This window comes from Pristiophorus japonicus, chromosome 6, assembly GCF_044704955.1.
Source record: "Pristiophorus japonicus isolate sPriJap1 chromosome 6, sPriJap1.hap1, whole genome shotgun sequence".
Classification (NCBI taxonomy): domain Eukaryota; kingdom Metazoa; phylum Chordata; class Chondrichthyes; family Pristiophoridae; genus Pristiophorus; species Pristiophorus japonicus.
In genome coordinates, this window is record NC_091982.1 from 79,953,467 (window position 1) to 79,972,514 (window position 19,048).

Below are 19,048 nucleotides of genomic sequence, written 5' to 3' on the forward strand. Positions count from 1 at the left end.
GAATGTGTGATTGCATATTGCCTGGTCAGCAGACAATAACAATGCTGGCTGCTCCCTTCCTGTTGAATAATATGCCTCACTTAACAAGCTCAATGCTTCTCTGCACTGCTGTGAAGCTGATCTCGGCAAAGACAATCAATAAAGAGACATCCTTGGCAGGCCTTCGTGCTGCAGCAGCCCAGGCCTCTTGACTCAGTTATTTAACACTCAAGGTGTAAAAATTGTTTTGTTACAAATGCATCATCCGATGTTCTACAGCAATGAAACAAGCACCTGTAAACCAACAAAAAAATAATCAAACAAAAGCCAACAGGGGAAAGAATGACCTTGGTCACCATGTGTAGCCAAATCAGAAGCATGTTCTTTTCGAATATACTTAAGTGTTGCTGTGGATAGTGACCAGAGTATCCCCTCTCCCCCTTCATTTGGGCCCTACTGAAATAGAAATGCCAGTAAGATGAGGTTTATTCAACAGTGACTCACAGTTTTATCTATAGCAATGGAGAATCTTAATCTAATAACCAATAGGTGCTTCAGATCTGGGAGCGTGAGTGAATGAGTAAATGAGCATGTGTATATGTGTGTGTGTATATGTTTACATGGTGCATAGTACAGAGTTACAAAATGAAACATAATTGAGAGGATCAGTTGGTTTATATGCATAAACCATCAGATACCCAATGATTTACAGGCTGGAATCTAATTAAGGTTTTCAGGTGGTTTATAGATCCATCTATTGCTATATCTATATATTGTACATAAATCTTTCTTGTCATGGTTTTTGGGCCATGTTTTTCCATCTGCATTTGCCATTGTAAATTACTATGTCAACATTTCCCATTCAATTTTGCTTTGTCAGCTGTCACAATTTAGTTGGAAGCTCTCACCACTAGGTGCCTCTGTGAAATAAGTTTCTGAAGTCTTTCGCAATACATTTGAAATTAGCTTGGAATTCAGTTATACTGTGATTCATCCCATTTATATCACTCATTTCAATGCTAGGGGAATGGGGTGGGGTAGGGTGGAGTGGCAGACATGGATGGATCTTCTGCCAACCTTCCCTAAATTCTCCCCTTCCTGACTGTCCCCAGATGTAACTGCCACCTCCTCCTATTTCTTCTTATGCTCCTCTCCTTACCCGAAAGGGGCTGAAACAAGTAGGGCAATGCTATTGGAGTAGTGGAGGGGAACTTCAAAAAGGTCATGTCACAGTCCCCGTAGCCCTCCTCCATCTCAGACATGCCTGACCATTACCCTTCCCCCAGCCTCCACCAGCATTGCCAGACCCAAGCCACCCCCTTAGGCTACCAAACCTTGACCCCCTATATTCTCTTCTCACTTCTTGCCCCTGGGATATTGGCACTTCCACCCTCAAGGGTCACCCTCAAAAGCGCCAAGATTTCATAAAGCCCTCCCATTATTCAAAGACCACAGCACCTTCTCACACCACTAATCCAATCAAAGATCTCCCAATACTCACACACTCTGAAATTCTCCTCTCCAGTTCTCCCAGATTCATGGATTCCCCTCTCCAATGTACTGACGCCATAACCACCGCTAAATATTTTCAGAACATGGAACTCTCCCCCATCAGTGCTTCCACAGGCTGACAGTCCCTTTCCAATGCTCTCACATGCCAGGACTCTTCTCATCCTCCTCCTAGACCCTAGAACCCCTTTCCCAGTTTTCTCACACTTTGAGACCATGCTACTACTTCCACTGGACCCTAGTACTGCTTTCCCAGGGCTCCCAATGATGAGGACACCACCTGTCAGTTCTCTCAGACCATTACACCCCCTCAATCCTCCCACACCTCATGTACTCTGCTCCCAACATTCTCAGATCCCAGTCCACCTAAACTATCACATCCCTGGTCTTCCTCCCATTGCTCCCAGATCCCAAGATCACACCACAGAACCACACTCCCAGCACTACCAGAACTCCTGTCCCATCACTGCCTAGACCATAATATACCACTCTCTCTAGATCCAGAATCAATATTCCTACCCAGGAACCCCCTCTTCAATGCGTCAAAACCACAGTAACCTTCCAGTCCCGCCAGGCATAAGCCTCCCCCAGGGCTGCCAGACCCAAGAACCATTCTTCCAACACTATCAAATCACATGGTGCACTCTCTACTTGCCTGTGCTACATAGCTCCTACCTATCTGAAACTTGGAACTTCTGCCTTACAATCTTCCTGTGTACTAAAGCAAAATAGAAAATGGCAGAAAATGCTGGAAATACTCAGCAGTTTTTAAAAATTCATTTATGGGATGTGGGCATCACTGACAAAGGCCAGCATTTATTGCCCATCCCTAGTTGTCCTTGAGAAGGTGGTGGTGAGCCGCCTTCTTGTTCCGCTGCAGTCCATGTTGTTAGGGAGGAAGCACCAAGATTTTGACTCAGCGTCGATGAAGGAATGGTGATATATTTCCAAATCAGGATGGTATGTGACTTTGAGGGGAACCTGGAGGTGATGGTGTTCCCGTGTGCCTGCTGCCCTTGTCCTTCTAGGTGGTAGAAGTCGTGGGTTTGAGAGGTGTGTCGAAGAAGCCTTGGCAAGTTGCTGCAGTGCATCTTGTAGATGGTACACACTGCAGCCACAGTGCGCTAGTGGTGGAGGGAGTGAATGTTTAAGGTGGTGGATAAGGTGCCAATCAAGCAGATAGCCTTGTCCTGGATGGTGTCGAGCTTCATGAGTGTTGTTGGAGCTGCACTCAACCAGGCAAATGTAGAGTATTCCATCACACACCAGACTTGTGCCTTGTAGATGGTGGAAAGGCTTTGAGGAGTCAGGAGGTGAGACACTCGCCGCAGAATACGCAGCCTCTGACCTGCTTGTGTAGTTACAGTATTTATGCGGCTGGTCCAATTACATTTCTGGTCAATGATGATCCCCAGGATATTGATGGTGGGGTTTTGATGATGGTAATCCCATTGAATGTCAAGAGGTGCTGGTTAGACTCTCTCTTGTTGGAGATAGTCATTGTCTGGCACTTGTGTGGCGCACATATTACTTGCCACTTATCAGCCCAAGCCTGAATGTTGTCAAGGTCTTGTTGCATGTGAGCACTGACGGTTTCATTATCTGAGGAGTTGCGAATGGAACTGAACACTGTGCAGTCATCAGCCAACATCCTCACTTCTGACCTTGTGATGGAGGGAAAGTTATTGATGAAGCAGTTGAAGATGGTTGGGCCTAGGACACTGCCCTGAGGAACTTCTGCAGCAATGTCCTGGGGCTGAGATGATTGGCCTCCAACAACCACAACCATCGTCTTTTGTGCTAGGTAGAACCTGGTGGAACCCAAACTGAGCTTTGATGAGCAGCTTATTGGTGAGTAAGTGTCACTTGATAGCACTGTCGCCGACAAACCTTCCATCACTTTGCTGATGACTGAGAGTAGACTGATGGCTGGTAATTGGCCAGGTTGGATTTGTCCTGCTTTTTGTGGAAAGGACATACCTGGGCAATTTTGCACATTGTAGAATAGATGCCAGTGTTGTAGCTGTACCAGAACAGCGTGGCTAGAGGCACAGTTAATTCTAGAGCACAATTCATCAGAACAATAGCTGGGATGTTGTTGGGGCCTATAGCCTTTTCTGTATCCAGGTCAGGCAACATCTGTGGAGAGAGCAACAGAGTTAACATTTCTGGTCAATGACCTTTCATCAGAATTGGAGAAAGTTAGAGATATAACAGGTTTTAAGCAAGTATAGAAGCAGAGAAAGTGGGAAGGGGAGGAAAGAACAAAAGGGAAGGTCTGTGATAGGATGGAAGGCAGGAGAAATTAAATGACAAAAGGGATGATGATGCAAGACAAAAGCGGGAGCTAATGGGACAAGTAAAGAAACAAAAGTTGGGTCTCAAGGAGGTGTAAATGGCAACAGCAAAACCATTTCCAACGGCTGCTGTCCAAAAAATGGGAGCCATGGTTATGATCTGAAATTGTTGAACTCAATGTTGAGTGCGGAAGGTTGTAAAGTGCCTAATTGAAAGATGAGGTGCTGTTCCTGAAGCTTCCGTTGAGCTTCATTAGAACAGTGTAGGTGGCCATGGACAGAGAGGTCAGAGTGGGAGTAGGGCGGGAATTAAAATGACAGGCGACCGGAAGCTTATTGCAGATTGAATGGAGGTTTTCTGCAAAGTGATCACGCAATCTGTGTTTGGTCTCCCCATTGTAGAGGAGACCACATTGTAAGCAGAGAATACAGTATACTAAATTGAAAGTAGTACAAGCAAATCACTGTTTCACCTGGAAGGAGTGTTTGGGGTACTGGATGGTGGAAGGTAAAGGGGCAGGTGCTGTATCTTCTGCACTTGCACGGGAAGGTGCCTTGGGAAGGAGAGGGGGTGTTAGGGTTGATTGAAAACTGGACCAGGGTGTTGCGGCGGCAACAGTCCCTTTGGAATGTTGAAAGGTAAGAGGAAGCTGTGTTTGGTGATGGCTTCACACTGGAGGTGGTGGAAATGTCAGAGGATGATCCACTGAATGTGGAGGCTATTGGGATGGAAGGTGAGGACAAGGGAACACTATTGTAGTTCTGGGAGGAAGGGGAAAGGATGAGAGCAGAAGTGTGGGAAATGGGCCGAGCACGGTCAAGGGCCCCGTCAACCATGGTAGAGGAAAATCTTCGGTTGAGGAAAAAGGAAGACATATCTTCCTGTGTATCCTGGGAATTTAAAAAAAAGAAATAAAATTAACTACATAATGAAATGAAGTTATGGCAAAGTCAGGACCATTAATTTGGAGTTTTCATGCAAATATGAATGTAATAGTGGATTTAAAGCCCATAACTACCACTAACTATCCGGCAGTACTGTTCGATAAGCTGCAATTTGAATTATTCAAATACTGCAACTCAATGGCCCTGATATATTGAATGTTACATGAGATGAAACAGCGCATCCTCCAATTCACTGTAAGCACCGGCACGGGAGATCAATAATGTGCAGAACAATGGATAACCAGGAGTTAGTTACTGACTGGAATCTAATCAAGAGCTTCAGATGGATTACATATAGAATAACAATAAGGACAGAGCTGGTGCTGGTCCCTGGTCACTATTTTCAGCTTGTGAGGTTTACACCTCACATAGCATTCCTAAGATAAGGAATAGCTCATAGCACTTTATAAGGAGGAAAGGGATGCACTGAAGAAGAGTTAAAGAATTTAAGGAGATAACTGAAGGCATGCTTGAATAGATTGTTTTTTAAGTTCTTAAATGCAAAGAGGGAAGAAGCAAAGGTTCTTCTTGATTGTGGAGGAGAGGTCCAGAGGAATATACGAGATGGTGAAGTGCAATCAAAGGGTTCAGACCATAACCAAAAGAACGAAAGACGGCATAAGAAAAAACGTTTTTACGCAGTGAATGGTTAGGATCTGGAATGCACTGCCTGAAAGGGTGGTAGAGGCAGACTTAATCACTGCTTTCAAAAGGGAGTTGGATAAGTACCTGAAAGAAAAGAAATTGCAGGGCTACGGGGAAAGGGCGGGTGAGTAGGACTAGCTGAAGTGCTCTTGCAGAGAGCCGGCACGGGCTCGAAGTGCCGAATGGCCTTCTCCCATGCTGTAATCATTGAATAGCCTTCTTCCATGCTGGAACCATTCTATGATTCTGATTCTATAACTTAAACTTCCCTGGTGTCCCAGTGTGCTATGTGTTGTGGTACTCAGCCAGATGGAATTGGCACGGTTTTGATTCACGCTCCATGCTGGGTTAGGTGATCTCAACCAGGGCTACAATTCGGTCTCAGCATGCCTATGCTTAAAATCAATTCCCACTCCTATTTGGTATCCAATTCGTTGCTAGAAAGTATACACGTCTGGATATCAGATGAGAACAGGACTTGACTTGGCTGTGACACCCTCACAGTAAAATAACTTGCCAATACTCACTGTCTAGGCTCACATATGAAAATTGCCACTCAGCTGAGTTATTACAGCGCTGCCAGCATCCATGGAATCTTGCTTCTACTTGAATCATGGCCATTGGGAGAATAAAGTAGACGATTAAGGGGCGTGGGGGAAAATTGCATGGAATTTGGAACTTAAAACTTTCCTTGCTTTATCTTTCAAACAAGGGCACAGCTTAGGACAAGATCAGATCCTTCATCTGCTTCCTGTGAAAAACTGTCAGCATGGGTTGCTTCTTTGCTGGCTTTTAGTGGAAACATTGTGTAAATAAAGTTAGCTCAGTGGCACGGAGAAATCTGAAATAGCTTCCTTTTCCTCCCTTGCTCTTTCTACATCTCCTCCTCCTTCTCCGAAATGACACAAAACCCCAAAAGCTCTTCACACCACTTGCCCCGTGGTGTAAGAAAAGCTTGCTTAGTCACAAGGTATCATCTTCCCATCCAATTACAGTAGTTTCTGTATATCAATGTAGAAAATGGAAAAAAAAAAGAGTCCCTCCATCCTCAGTTTCTGGCACCAGTAGATTTTTCAGGCCATTCAGAGATAAACTTACACCGCTGTGGTCCATCTTCTGCCTTGCCAACAGGCTGAGTGCTTGGCTGAGGCCAGGTCCAAGTTCATATCTGATGTCTTGGAGTTACTGTTACAGTTTGACATGAGAGCTGTAATTGAGCGCCAGCCACTGAATTATATCTGGCACTGTAGCAAGGTATCCAGCACCAAAAGGCTTTATCCGAGCATTCATATACAAGGGTTAGCAACCTACTTAGCTGTTTCTTTTTATTAATTATATAAATGTGTTTCAGAACAAGTACAGTACCTTCCTCTGACAATACAAGGACAACCTCCCTTCTTGGCATAACCTCTAAAAAGTAGGATTTCAGGTGTTTTGAGCATTTTCAGCCTGATTCTCAGTTTAAGTCCACAACATAAGACCATTAGTGGCACAAATTGTCACCAGATTGTTTGGTTGGAATTGGAAATGTGATAAAAAAAATCTCTGCTGAAATAGTAGGTTCAGAACACATTATTAGAGCAATGAAGAGGCAGCTTTACTGCGTATCTAAAGCCATTTTTATCTTGGCGCAGTTTTAATTTTGATAAATATATTAACCTCTGTGATCCACCATCCTAATGGCAGACTGGTATGAAAACATAGGGTACTGTAGGAGTCTGTACAATTCTGTCACAAGGGAACACCAGTTTCAGCAGCATAAATGCTGCTTGCTAAGGACTTCTAAACTCCAACCTAAAAATGTACCAGTATAAAAATGGTACAACTTTTTCTATATCTGATGTGAGTCCTTAATAATACTAGACTCAAAACACAACAGCATTCCATTCTTTCTATTGACTCCCCTCACTCCACACAAGCAACCCACTGAGCTGGGCCAGAAATTGTCATCTTCTGAAATGGCCATTTAATTACAGATATTGCTAGATTGAATCCCCACTTGGTCATTGCCCCTGGACTCTATAATCAACCTCCTCCGCCAGTGGCAGCTGTATGTATTATCTACAGGATGTACTGCAGCAACCGGGCTGCTCCTGCACACTCTCAACCTTGCCATCCTCGTCTGCCGTCCGGACACGCCATGGCGTACCATCTTGCCGTCCGGAGGAGGTGGGGGTCCCCGATGGAATGCACTGTACGCGGGAGTCCTCCCATTATTTATCGGGGACTTGGCCTGGAGGGTGGTGCACGGAGCAGTCCTGTGCAATAAATTTTTAAGCCGGTTCACGGGCTCCCAGGCCGCCTGCAATTTCTGCGGTCTGGAGGAGTCCGTGTTCCATGTTTTTAACTGAATGTGTGAGGTTGCAGCCCCTGTTTCATTATTTAAAAGGGCTACTCCTGAAATTCTGGTTGCACTTCAGTCCCACACTCCTGATCTTTGGGCACCTTGTGCGGAGGGGAGCGGATAGGTCCGAGGGCCTCCTCGTAGGACTGCTCCTGGGCACGGCCAAGGGTGCCATCAGCCGGTCCAGGCAGCGGGTGGTCGAGGGGGTCGTTCAGCCTGACTGCCTGCCTCTCTTCCGTGCCTACATCCATGCCAGGGTGTCCTTAGAGATGGAGCACGCGGTGTCCACCGGTACGCTCGCGGCCTTCCGCGAGAGGTGGGCGCCGGAGGGACTGGAGTGCATCATCACCCCCGGCAACCAAATTTTAATTTGATTTTACATGTTTTAAAGTTTAATTTGTTTATTGGCGGATTTTTAGTGTCCCCCTCCTCTTTTATAGGGGGCACTTGTAAAAATTTATGATTTTATTGCCCAAAAAAAAATCACAAAAAAAACCCACAAAAAAAAGTCAAAAACAAACAAAAAAAAGGGTAGTTGAAAAATGTTTGGAGTGTCCCCCAGATTGGGTGGCACTTGACTTAACTGGTTAATTTTGTCTCCTATTAAAAGAGTTGTACTGCAGCAACTCAACATGCTTACTTCAACAGTACCCCAGCCCTACAACCTTTACCACTGAGAAGGATGAGATCAGCGCAAATCACTCGTCCTCCTAAGTTGGATATATATTGCCATTCCGTCATCATCACTAGGTCAAAATACTGGAATTCCCCTATTATAAAATCGAGAGCACCATCAGCACAAGGGTTGCTGTGGCTCAAGAGGAAGGCCCAAACACTTTGTTAGCGCAACGAATGGTGGGCGATAAATGTGCCCCCCGCCCCAACCATACCCCAGCCACAAACTTGAATAACTGGTCAGCTTATTCCTTAGACTGCTCACCCTACTTAGTCAGTAAAAACACCCTCATTCTAACTTTTCTTCTGTGTCCATTGGATCGTCAACAATACTGAAACCAGTTACTGTAAAGTGTGTAAAGGCCATGAGACAAGCATCCTTTTGAATTTCCCTTTGTGAGTAATCTCTGGGACTCTGCACAACACCCCAGTGAAATATTGAATGGTCTGTTTTGAAAGGGAAAACAAATTAGCGTACTCATCACTGCCACTATACATGTATTGCCAGTCAAAGACAAGCAATCCCAGAATATGTGGAAAGACCAGACTTTTCCTTTTACTCTCAGCCACAGAATAAAACAAAACAAAGCAATTTAATTTGAAAATTAATATATTTCTATTTTATACTTTATTCAGCTCTGTAGTGCCACCCTTACATTTTTGCAGCAAGTTCTGTACAAACAGTTTCCATCTCTAAAGGGTGTTGTGTTTAAATAAATATCTTATAAAATAAAACTTCAAATAAATATTTAGACTAATCAACATATTGGCAAAAAATAGAAAAAGAATCAGTAACTTTTGATTGATATACAGGATGCCAATTGTACCTAAGCAATGCAATAATTGGAATTTGTATATAGGGTAATAGAGCCTGATGTTAGCAGGAGACGGAGTCGGACATTCACCTGAATGTACAATGTACCAATAATCGGAGTCCTTCCTTCATATGGCACCATTCACAGTATTAATATTGTATATACAAAAATATATCAAAGTAACTCTAACAAGGAGGCAGAATCTTGCCATGTTCACAGCCCAAAGAAAGCAAGAAATGCCCATGAACTCAACGTCTGGTCAGATCTCTCCAAAACGTCCCAGTGTTTCGTCTTCATACTGCATCAAGGTCCCGATTGTACGCTGAACTGATGATCCGATAGGTGCTCCATACATCCAGGCAATAAAGTGTCACTGCATTATAGTCCAAAAGGTGTTCTATTCCGGGATCCCCACGCAGACTCTGTATGGCTTATTCAAACTGATTTCAGTCCTCGTTTCATGTAATGATTGTTAGAGACGGAGAGAAGGCCGAGCCCACTTCATTGCATAACGACAAACACACAGACCATTACAAACAGCAGTTCGTCTCCTCGCTTTACAGGTTGCCAAACAGCTTCTAGGAAAACCATGACCTCCCATCCACGATGTAATCATAAGGCAATAGTAAAAGAAAGCGACCCCTCCAGCCTCTGGCTACTGTACTCAATATGGGCCAGTTTGTATTAGGAATGTAATAATTACTAGCTTGTTTTACATAAAAGGACAGAATTTGTTCCAAGAATGTTCATGCTTAAAAATACAAATACATAATTCAAGAAACCGTTTTGGTAAGGATTCTGCAGGGCGGGTAGTTTGGGTATTTTTTTTTAAATGTATCTTTTGCTGTTGTTACCACAGACCTCACACTGTAAAAGGACAGTCCGTCCCTTAGGACATCTGAAAGGCCTTGGATTTATTTAATGGCCTGTCTATATTAACCAGTTGTGAAGAATCGCATACATATTCAACTACAACTCGAACCCCGTTCAACAAAACTCCGCTTGGTTGCGATAGGGATTTCAAAACTCCACATCAAACCACTGAGGAGCTCGCTGCCTTCCTGCAAACTGCTTGCAGTGTCCACGCTTCGACAGCCAGAGGGTCGTGGATTTCACGGCTGCCTTCTGCAGCACCCATGGATGAGGGAATGCAAGGTCACTCAAGACTCTGTACAGCACTTAACTTTCGGCAGATTCCACACTCCGAGACCTTAAAGTCTGGCAGAGAATCAGGTAATTCATTAACAGCCCTGCAGCATGAACTCAGCACCGTCCTCACAGAAGGAAGCTAGTCTATAGTTTAGGCTACAGCGACATGTTACATTGCAAAGAAATCTTAATTTCTCTTAACGGAAGTGGCTTGGAATTCATTTGAATGTGAGTAAATGACAGAACGCTATTGCTGTGCAATTAATAAATGTATTGCCGTTATTTCAGGCATGTCAGTTTATAGAGGAGCACAACTCCCATTAGTTGTAAAGCATTAGACCAAAATTAGATTTAAAAAAGATCAAATTCAAAACAAACCTAAATATGGGACATGACTGTCTCCTGAAACACTCCATCCTCATCGGAGCACTGCTCATAGGAGTCAAGTTCGGATTTATCTCGAGTTGCCGGGTACACTGAATCCTTCAGAGAAACATTAACAAACCAAAGGTCCAGTTACCCTGCAACAGTATTAGAGATAACAGATACATAGTGAATGGGATCCAACAGGGATATTGTTAAAACCGAACTTTAGGAGAAGAGTGTAACTGAGATAGTGTTTATTAGTTTTATAAGGAGTGGGGTGCAACAAGGAGATTATAACTGAACTTTATAATGAGTGGGTTTTATCAGGTGAAATAACGACAGAAATATTAGTAAGAATGTGGATTATAATTGGTCGGTAATTTCTACATAGCGTCTTTACACATTTCTCAGCAGATTTACATGCAGCAGGCTGACGGGCCTTAATGCAGTTCAATATTCCAGGCGGACTTTACCTCACAGCCCTTGTGAACTCTAATGCACTGCAGTCACCAAGGGCTCATTTCCCGCCTGTATGCCTGTTTGTGTGATAGCGAAAGTCAAGGCAAAGTGATATACAGCAGAGACTCTATTGCCATTGGGAGGGCATTGGTAATATCAGCACATGGCTTAATGGCACCAAAATGGGAAATGTTACTATGTGGCCATCACGACAAAAGTTGGACGAAGCTCCCTTGCACGCGTTCCCTCCACTAAAGACCACTTGTTTTATAAGGGAGAAGGAGTGTGCGTCATTATCAGTCACACTGGCATTGTGCATCGATGCATTTCAACGCACCAATAAAAACGTCTGCCGAACACTTTCTAGTGAAAATGTTACCCTCTCCCCGCCCCTCATCTACTGCATGCAAAGCCACTGAGCACCAAGATCCCGTTTGAAACCTGCGTTAAGTCTCTGTAATGATCATTAATCCGAGAAAGGGAGGGACGAGATTCATCCCTTCCGGAAAAAAAAGCAACATCCATAAACGACTATCAACCTCGCTTCAGGTGCTCACAAACGGACAGTACAATCACACCAGCACTGCGCCCAACCATCGCCCTCAGAATCCGTGAATCAAAGTATCAAAACGGTTTCAAACTTTCTATAACCGAACTACGTGAATACGTAAATAACAACGGTGGTTGTGATTGAGAAAGAGAATATATTTTCAATGGACTATATCACGTTTCTAAGCCAAGCAATAAATATTTAATGCGTTGATAGTGAAGACACGTTGCATGGTTTTCCCATAAGCTGAGTGGCTTACTGTGGACAGCACCATCTGACAATGGGCTCAGTTCCCCGAGGCCCCTACACTGGGAGTTATGATAGAGGGGAAATAGCTCCTGTCCACCTCCAAGCCCCAAGACCTCAGTGAAGAAAGGCCATCGTGTGCAGATAGTCAGCATTCACACTGCTTGGGCGGGGGATATCCAATTTCTTTCTGTTCATGTAGCGGAGACTCCTGACATTGGGAATCACACCGGAGTTTGTCAGCAACAAAGGAACTCGCTGGGCCTGCAATGAACACAGGAAGAACCCATAAGAAGGTGCTTAACATGAAGGGGGTTGGTGGTCCCTTTTCCCTGGGTAGATTATAAACGCTCAAACTCCAAGATATAGATGTAGGTTTTCAGGAAGGTGCTCTGTTCAAAGATCCAGCTGTGAGTCCATCCCCTCCCCATCGTCTTGTGCACATGTCGTGCGGTAGTCTCAGCGCCAGAAGATATGCAATCCCCCTTGGAAACGCCACTAGGGAGTTAAGGAAGCTTTGGAGAATGTGCCTTCTGAACTTCCACAGGGTTAACATTGGTCACGGATTTAGGAAGAGTGTGTCTTGGTCATAAAGGTTTATCGAAGGGTTTGGGGCAAGGTGCGTTGGAAACCTTCCTGCACACGGTGTTGGAGTTCTTGCACCTACAGCCCGGCCGCTTGACGCCGTCGTAACATCCTTGGCAGAGCCGGAGGCCTGCTTTGGCCGGCAGATAGCACCATAAGCAGGGCAAGAAGATGGAGATTAAGCCCATGGAGGTCCAACGCGCACAGCAATGGCCTTGGCTGCAGGAGCACGGATTGTCCGCGCAGTTGTCCTCGTCGTCGCTGGAGCAGTGATAGAAGAGGCCCTTGACACAGCAAACACACGTGCCATACTCCAGGGCGCTCTGGAACGAGCAAAGGCACCTCTGGTCACAGAGCCAGCAGGAAGGCAGAGTCCTCGGAGCCGTGCAGTCGGCACACTTGCACTTCCCGCAGCGCTCGCACCGCAGCGAGTGCTGGCTCCAGTCCTCGCCGCCGGGAGCCTTGTCCAAGTCGGCTTTAAGGTCAGCTTTGGGCTGCGCCCTGATAGTTCCTTGGCCAGAAGGGGACGAGCTCAAGCTGAGCAGCAGTCTATGCTCGGAGGTGGTGCTGCTCCGGGAGGCCGAGCTGACGGTGCTGGTGGACCTGCTCAGGTGCTGCTGGACTTGGTGCTGGAGCTGCGCCGAGGAGCGCGCCTCTCCCCCGGGCAGCCTGGGCTCGCTGCTCCGCTCCCATTTCTGGCCCGAGCTGGACGGGCTGCCCGTGCTGGTCTTGGCGCCGATGATGACGGGTCGCTCCACATAGTCATTGTTGGCTCGGATTGCCCGGATCTGGTCGATGGACAGCACCGGCCCCTGTTGCAGGTCCCCTGGATCAGGATCCATCCGCTGCCGCCCCCTGTCGTGAGCCAGTTGGAGAAAGAGGGGCGAAGCACCGTGGGCTGGAGTCTCCATGTGAATCGGATCGCTGCTGGCCCGCGGGCTGGGTGCACATCGGTCAGACCTGGTGTGGAGACAGGACAGAGAGAGACAGACACAGAGGTCAGCAAGATGCAGCAGTTAACACTCGCCCATTGCAGGAGGTGTCCGCCCGCGCACACAGGAACGCCCATGCCCAAATCTCTTTGGGGACCCCTCCTCTCCATTACCTTGAGATGGGACGGTTAAACCATCGCCTGGAGTGCCCCCCTGGCAGCTCACTCCCGGGGACACGGCCGCTGGGCTGTAGTACCCAGCCCAATCATCCTGCCCAGAGAGGGGCACCGGCCTTAAACACACAGTCCCACACCCCGGCTGAGAGAGGGGTGTCTCTCCCCCTCCCCCCCAACCACCCATCGCCAGAACCAGCACTCCGGCCACATGAACATTTAAAAAAAAAAGACCCACATGTTTTCAAATAAATCACGCGATTGAACTTGGTGCCAGGTAGCGGGTACAGATTCACTCAGCTTCCCGAGTCAGCTCGCAGGTTGCTTGGCGCGACATACTGAAGGGGAGCTGTGCGGGAAGGTGGGAGCTGGGCATGAGCCTGGCACACAGGTGGCACTTAGCTGTGCTTACCGACAACATCTCCTGGTCCACAATCTGAACTCTGTCCCCACTCAAAAGGAGGGAAAAAACAACAAGTTTTTCCACACTCCGATCATTGTGACCATGAAGGTGGCATTTTTAACGTTTTTTTTTTAAACTTCAGCTAACGAACTCGACACGCTGTCGAGTATCTGAAAATGGGCGATTTTCAATCACTTCACCTTCGCCCATCCCGTTTACTGCTAGAGAAGAATTCCGGCTGCTCAGGGCTGGGTGGCACCGGGTCAGTTAGGCGATAAGGATGCACCCAGAGTCCCGGCCCAGTGCCACTTTAAACCCGACATATGTCCTAACGCCCCCAACACAGAGCGAGCCTGGGACACACAGATCGCTGAATGTGGGCCGTCTATGCTTGGGTTACCTCAGAAAAACCATCCAACGATAGAGAGCTTCACAATCAACCAGTGCCGGCAATTCAAGACCGCTGACATTATGGAGCAATGTGAATGAGAAAAAACAGCAGCGAGATCACCAGTCTCTCCTGAATATTGCAAAGATTGTCCACATCTAAAGCAACATTCTCATCACATTCGACGGAGCTGTTCCATTTTCAATGCCAGTTGAAATTTGTAACCACAACCACCACTGGAATTAGCATACCAGATCCCGGAGATCTTTGGTTCGAGTGCCAGGCGGGACTGTGCTGAAGCGGAGACATGGAGCGGCGGGCACTGGGACCCGGCGGAGCACCACGCTCTCCCAATTGCTATTGAATGGCAGCGAGTTTGCAATTCCGGATGTGCCGAATCCGATACAGCAAGCTGGCTTGAAATGGATACTACATGCGGAAAAGTCAAATACTGTACCGGGGCCATTAGACAGCGCCATGAACTGCCCAGTCTCCGCCGTACACACACACACACACACACACACACAGAACCAACGGCCCTAGCCGCTACTGGGACCACATGTAGGAACGCGAGAACACCCCCCCCCACCCCCGACAAACCCAAATCCTGCCCAACTCAAGCAGCACTTTACAAAACATGTTCATTACAACCCCCGGTTGTGGAATTAACAGGACATTTAAACTAAGGTTACACAAATAAAATTGTAAAACACATTGAAATGAACATATACATATACACACACACACACATATATATCTATACACACACACACACACACACACATATATATACACATTATATATACACACACATTTTATATACACACACATACAACTGCAAAGAATACAAAGAGTAGACATAGTCAATAAATAAAGGGTTAAACATTTACCATAAAATTCAGGTGAAGACTGGTCGGGTTTCCAGTGCTCACATTAAACAGTCAGTGAAGTTTACAGACTGCCTTTCAGCTCTTTACAGACTATTTAAATGGACAGGGCTGGATCCGTTTCTCAAGCAGAGTTACATTAAAATGAGGCTGCTCTCAGGTTTTGATCGATATTAAATATTATCTCCTCCCCCCCTCCTCCCTTCACACTAGTAACCGGGTCTAGTTTAATGCAGTCCCCTGTGTTGAGGGATAATAAGTGATCAATGATCGGAAAGATCTTTGCATTTGTTTGAGTCTGGCGCATGTTAAGTGTCCAGGTACAGCTGAATAGAATGTACACACACACACACACGTGTATAATATATATAAAACCAGGTCACATTATATACTGGAGTGCAGTTTCCTCACCTCGCGAAAGACGTGGGCTGTTCCCTTGCGATGCTGCTGGGTAGACTGGCAGTAACCTTGTCTGCTGTGCTTCAAGTGCAGCCACTGTGTCCGATCAATGACAAGCTCCTGGAGTGGAGGGCGCCGTGTCCTGGGCTGTCAGGGATCAGTGATGAGATAGAAAGAGGGTCTTTCAGCGAACTGTACCCCTCCCCAATACCGCAGCTCTGCTAGTAACTCAGATGCACTTCACACAGAAATACAGCGGCTGGTTTGTTTCCTCTCTGTCGCTCTTCTCCCAACACACACAGTCCCGTTCCGTCCCGCGTCCACACTCTCTCAGTGGGCAGGGATTTGCCCGGTTATAGCTAATAGCTAAATGGCGTCATCCACGTGAAATTGAATAGGCCATTTGCTGTCCCAAAGGCTTCTCCGCATCCGGTCGTGGGCCATTGGTGAAGCCGAACAACTATTTAAAGCGAGCTTGTTAAATAACTAAAGCTATCATGGGCAGAGCAAGCATGCTCCTCTCAACCTTTGAATTGTGGAGATGAAGTTTTACATCCACCCAATTGCTCCATGTGCTGTAACTGATGTTCTACTCGGGAAACACCTCTGAGATTTTAACATATTGTCCCGTGCAAATTTATATGATCTTTCAAAAAAAATTACACCCTAATTGCAGGGGCAGAATGCGTGCTATTTATACACTGTGTTCTAATATACTCGGGCAGGAGACAGGCATTTAAAAAATATATATTGATTAATATTTTCGATCCATTCAAAGCCATTACCGATGCTTTTAAAACCATCGAGATATCTTTAAGAGAGAGAGAGAGGAGGAGGTATAGCGACCTTGGCCCGACTCCCCACAGGCCTGGTTACCTTCACAAACCGCTGTGTGCAGGTGGCGACCATTTCCACCTGTTTGCGCATTCTGAATGGGAGGTAAACTCGGGCTCCTGATCGCCCGATTCACATGGTCTCTTTTCTTTTACAGTGAATTTTGAAACTTTTAGTTTAAGACAAGATTAAAACTCCAAAGCTTTATTGATGGGAGACATCCGGCTGCTAATTGCATCCGAGTCTTGTAATAAATCTGCTTGTGATTTACAGAAGTATATAATCTCACGGGTCTGTATCCGGTTTGCGGACAGAGGGGTGTTGCTGAATGGAAGTGAAACAGGGGCACAGCCAATAAAAACTGTAATTTAAAAATTAAAAAAAGGAAACTTAACAAATTAAATTCAAATATTATTCCTTGGGGTGATGATGCACTCCAGTCAGAGGGGTGTTGTGGTGAATCGGAGCTGTCATTAAACGGTATGATTTGGTTCTGCAGATGTCTGAGTGGTTTCTTACAGCAGTCATTCACAACCTCTTTTAGCTCCCAGCCATTCTTCTGAATCATCTCCCAACATATGACATCAGGGCACAGAGGAGGGGCTCCCGTTGGATCCCACACTGAGTGGGAGGTCACTGGGTAAACAAAGCCTCTGGATTGCTTGTCCAGGACTTACCGGATTTGGCATGAGTTTGATTCCCTTCAGCATTCGTACAGCGCCTACATGGTATAGTGACCTTTCATCTCTGACCTTCTGACTGAAGCCCACCAGAGAGCAAAACATCGCGACCCAACAGACTCAAACTGTCACGTGGTTTGAGCAACCATCTCTTCAATGTCTCTTTTCACTGTGTTTTATATAAACGGTTGTGTTAACTGGATTGTATGATTTATTTCTCTGAATAGGGATTAGGTAACCCTTATTGCCGACAAGTCCAAAGAAATTGCCGATTCACTGGTTTTGTGGCTTTTCAGCACTACACTAAATGTTACAGTAATAAACTACTCGATTAGAAGTGGATTATTACTGAAATATTAATCACACGGAGCTAAAATGTATACTTAAAACAAATTTAAATTAAATCAGAAAGCACTTTAATTATATTGCTGTTTTAACGCTTTTTCCATTCTCTGTTTCATATTCTTTATTTTTGAGACTTAACTTTACTTGTATTAACCGAATATAACCGAGCATACCTTATCAAAGCCTATTCCCATTAAACAAATGGTTTCAACCCTTTTATTTACCTTGTTTTTTTCTGGCTTCCATGACCTATTTTGGAGCTTTTACAAACCAGAATGCCATTTATCTTAAAACTAGCTGCAAACGACAGCTTCTCAGCCCAGCACAGATTGGAAAGAGTGCCCTAGGTGCGACTGTCACTCTCTCAAACCATGCACAGTGCACTTCTCGGCTGTCCCTGGAGCCCAGCAACACTGAGATGAACGCAGGGAGGCTTAAATTCCCAAACAAAAATCACAGGAGCTTTATCCCAAGGAATGCTTGCCCACCTGCCTGACAGGCAGTGTCTCTCAAATAGGCACTATCTTACATTGGGGTAGGAATGAGAAAACTGACCTGTTTAACAATCCTTCCTCCCAAAAAATTAAAACTAAACCGGCTACTTTTAACCTCCCCCCGCCGCCAAAAAACTCCAGTTCCCATCAAAGTGTAACTATATACATGAAAACCCGTTGAAGTTCACTGAAGTGTGCTGACATGGATTGAGAACTGGTTGGTAGACAGGAAGCAAAGAGTAGGAGTAAATGGGTGCTTTTCAGAATGGCAGGCAGTGACTAGTGGGGTATCGCAAGGTTCTGTGCTGGGGCCCCAGCTGTTTACATTGTACGTTAATGATTTAGACGAGGGGATTAAATGTAGTATCTGCAAATTTGCGGATGACACTAAGTTGGGTGGCAGTGTGAGCTGCGAGGAGGATGCTATGAGGCTGCAGAGTGATTTGGATAGGTTAGGTGAGTGGGCAAATGCATGGCAGATGAAGTATAATGTGGATAAATGTAAGGTTATCCACTTTGGTGGTAAAAACAGAGAGACAGACTATTATCTGAATGGTGACAGATTAGGAAAAGGGGAGGTGCAACGAGACCTGGGTGTCATGGTACATCAGTCATTGAAGGTTGGCATGCAGGTACAGCAGGCGGTTAAGAAAGCAAATGGCATGTTGGCCTTCATAGCGAGGGGATTTGAGTACAGGGGCAGGGAGGTGTTACTACAGTTGTACAGGGCCTTGGTGAGGCCACACCTGGAGTATTGTGTACAGTTTTGATCTCCTAACTTGAGGAAGGACATTCTTGCTATTGAGGGAGTGCAGCGAAGGTTCACCAGACTGATTCCCGGGATGGCGGGACTGACATATCAAGAAAGACTGGATCAACTGGGCTTGCATTCACTGGAGTTCAGAAGAATGAGAGGGGATCTCATAGAAATGTTTAAAATTCTGATGGG

The 19,048-nt window shown here is 45.7% G+C and overlaps 1 protein-coding gene across 2 annotated transcripts; it reads right to left on the minus strand.

Annotated features, from left to right (window-relative positions):
* Nucleotides 1-9,021: 9,021 nt before the first annotated feature.
* On the minus strand, nt 9,022-16,046 carry LOC139265708 (protein sprouty homolog 2). 2 transcript variants are annotated; one of them, XM_070882973.1, is made up of 2 exons: nt 15,759-16,046; nt 9,022-13,524 (listed from the first exon to the last, which is right to left on the minus strand). In XM_070882973.1, the coding sequence occupies exon 2, from the start codon at nt 13,473-13,475 to the stop codon at nt 12,567-12,569; it is 909 nt and encodes a 302-aa protein (XP_070739074.1). In that variant the 5' UTR covers nt 13,476-13,524; nt 15,759-16,046; the 3' UTR covers nt 9,022-12,566. The 2 variants fall into 2 exon arrangements, with proteins under 2 accessions (XP_070739074.1, XP_070739073.1); XM_070882972.1 differs by lacking the exon at nt 15,759-16,046 and adding an exon at nt 14,712-14,950.
* Nucleotides 16,047-19,048: the final 3,002 nt, after the last annotated feature.

Bases quoted from the DNA above. Each gene is read 5' to 3' on its own strand.
- LOC139265708 (XM_070882972.1), bottom strand. From the start codon at position 14,926: ATGGCCCCGGTACAGTATTTGACTTTTCCGCATGTAGTATCCATTTCA. The intron at 13,525-14,711 runs GTATGCTAATTC...TCTCCACACCAG, and splicing joins CCAAAGATCTCCGGGATCTG to GTCTGACCGATGTGCACCCA.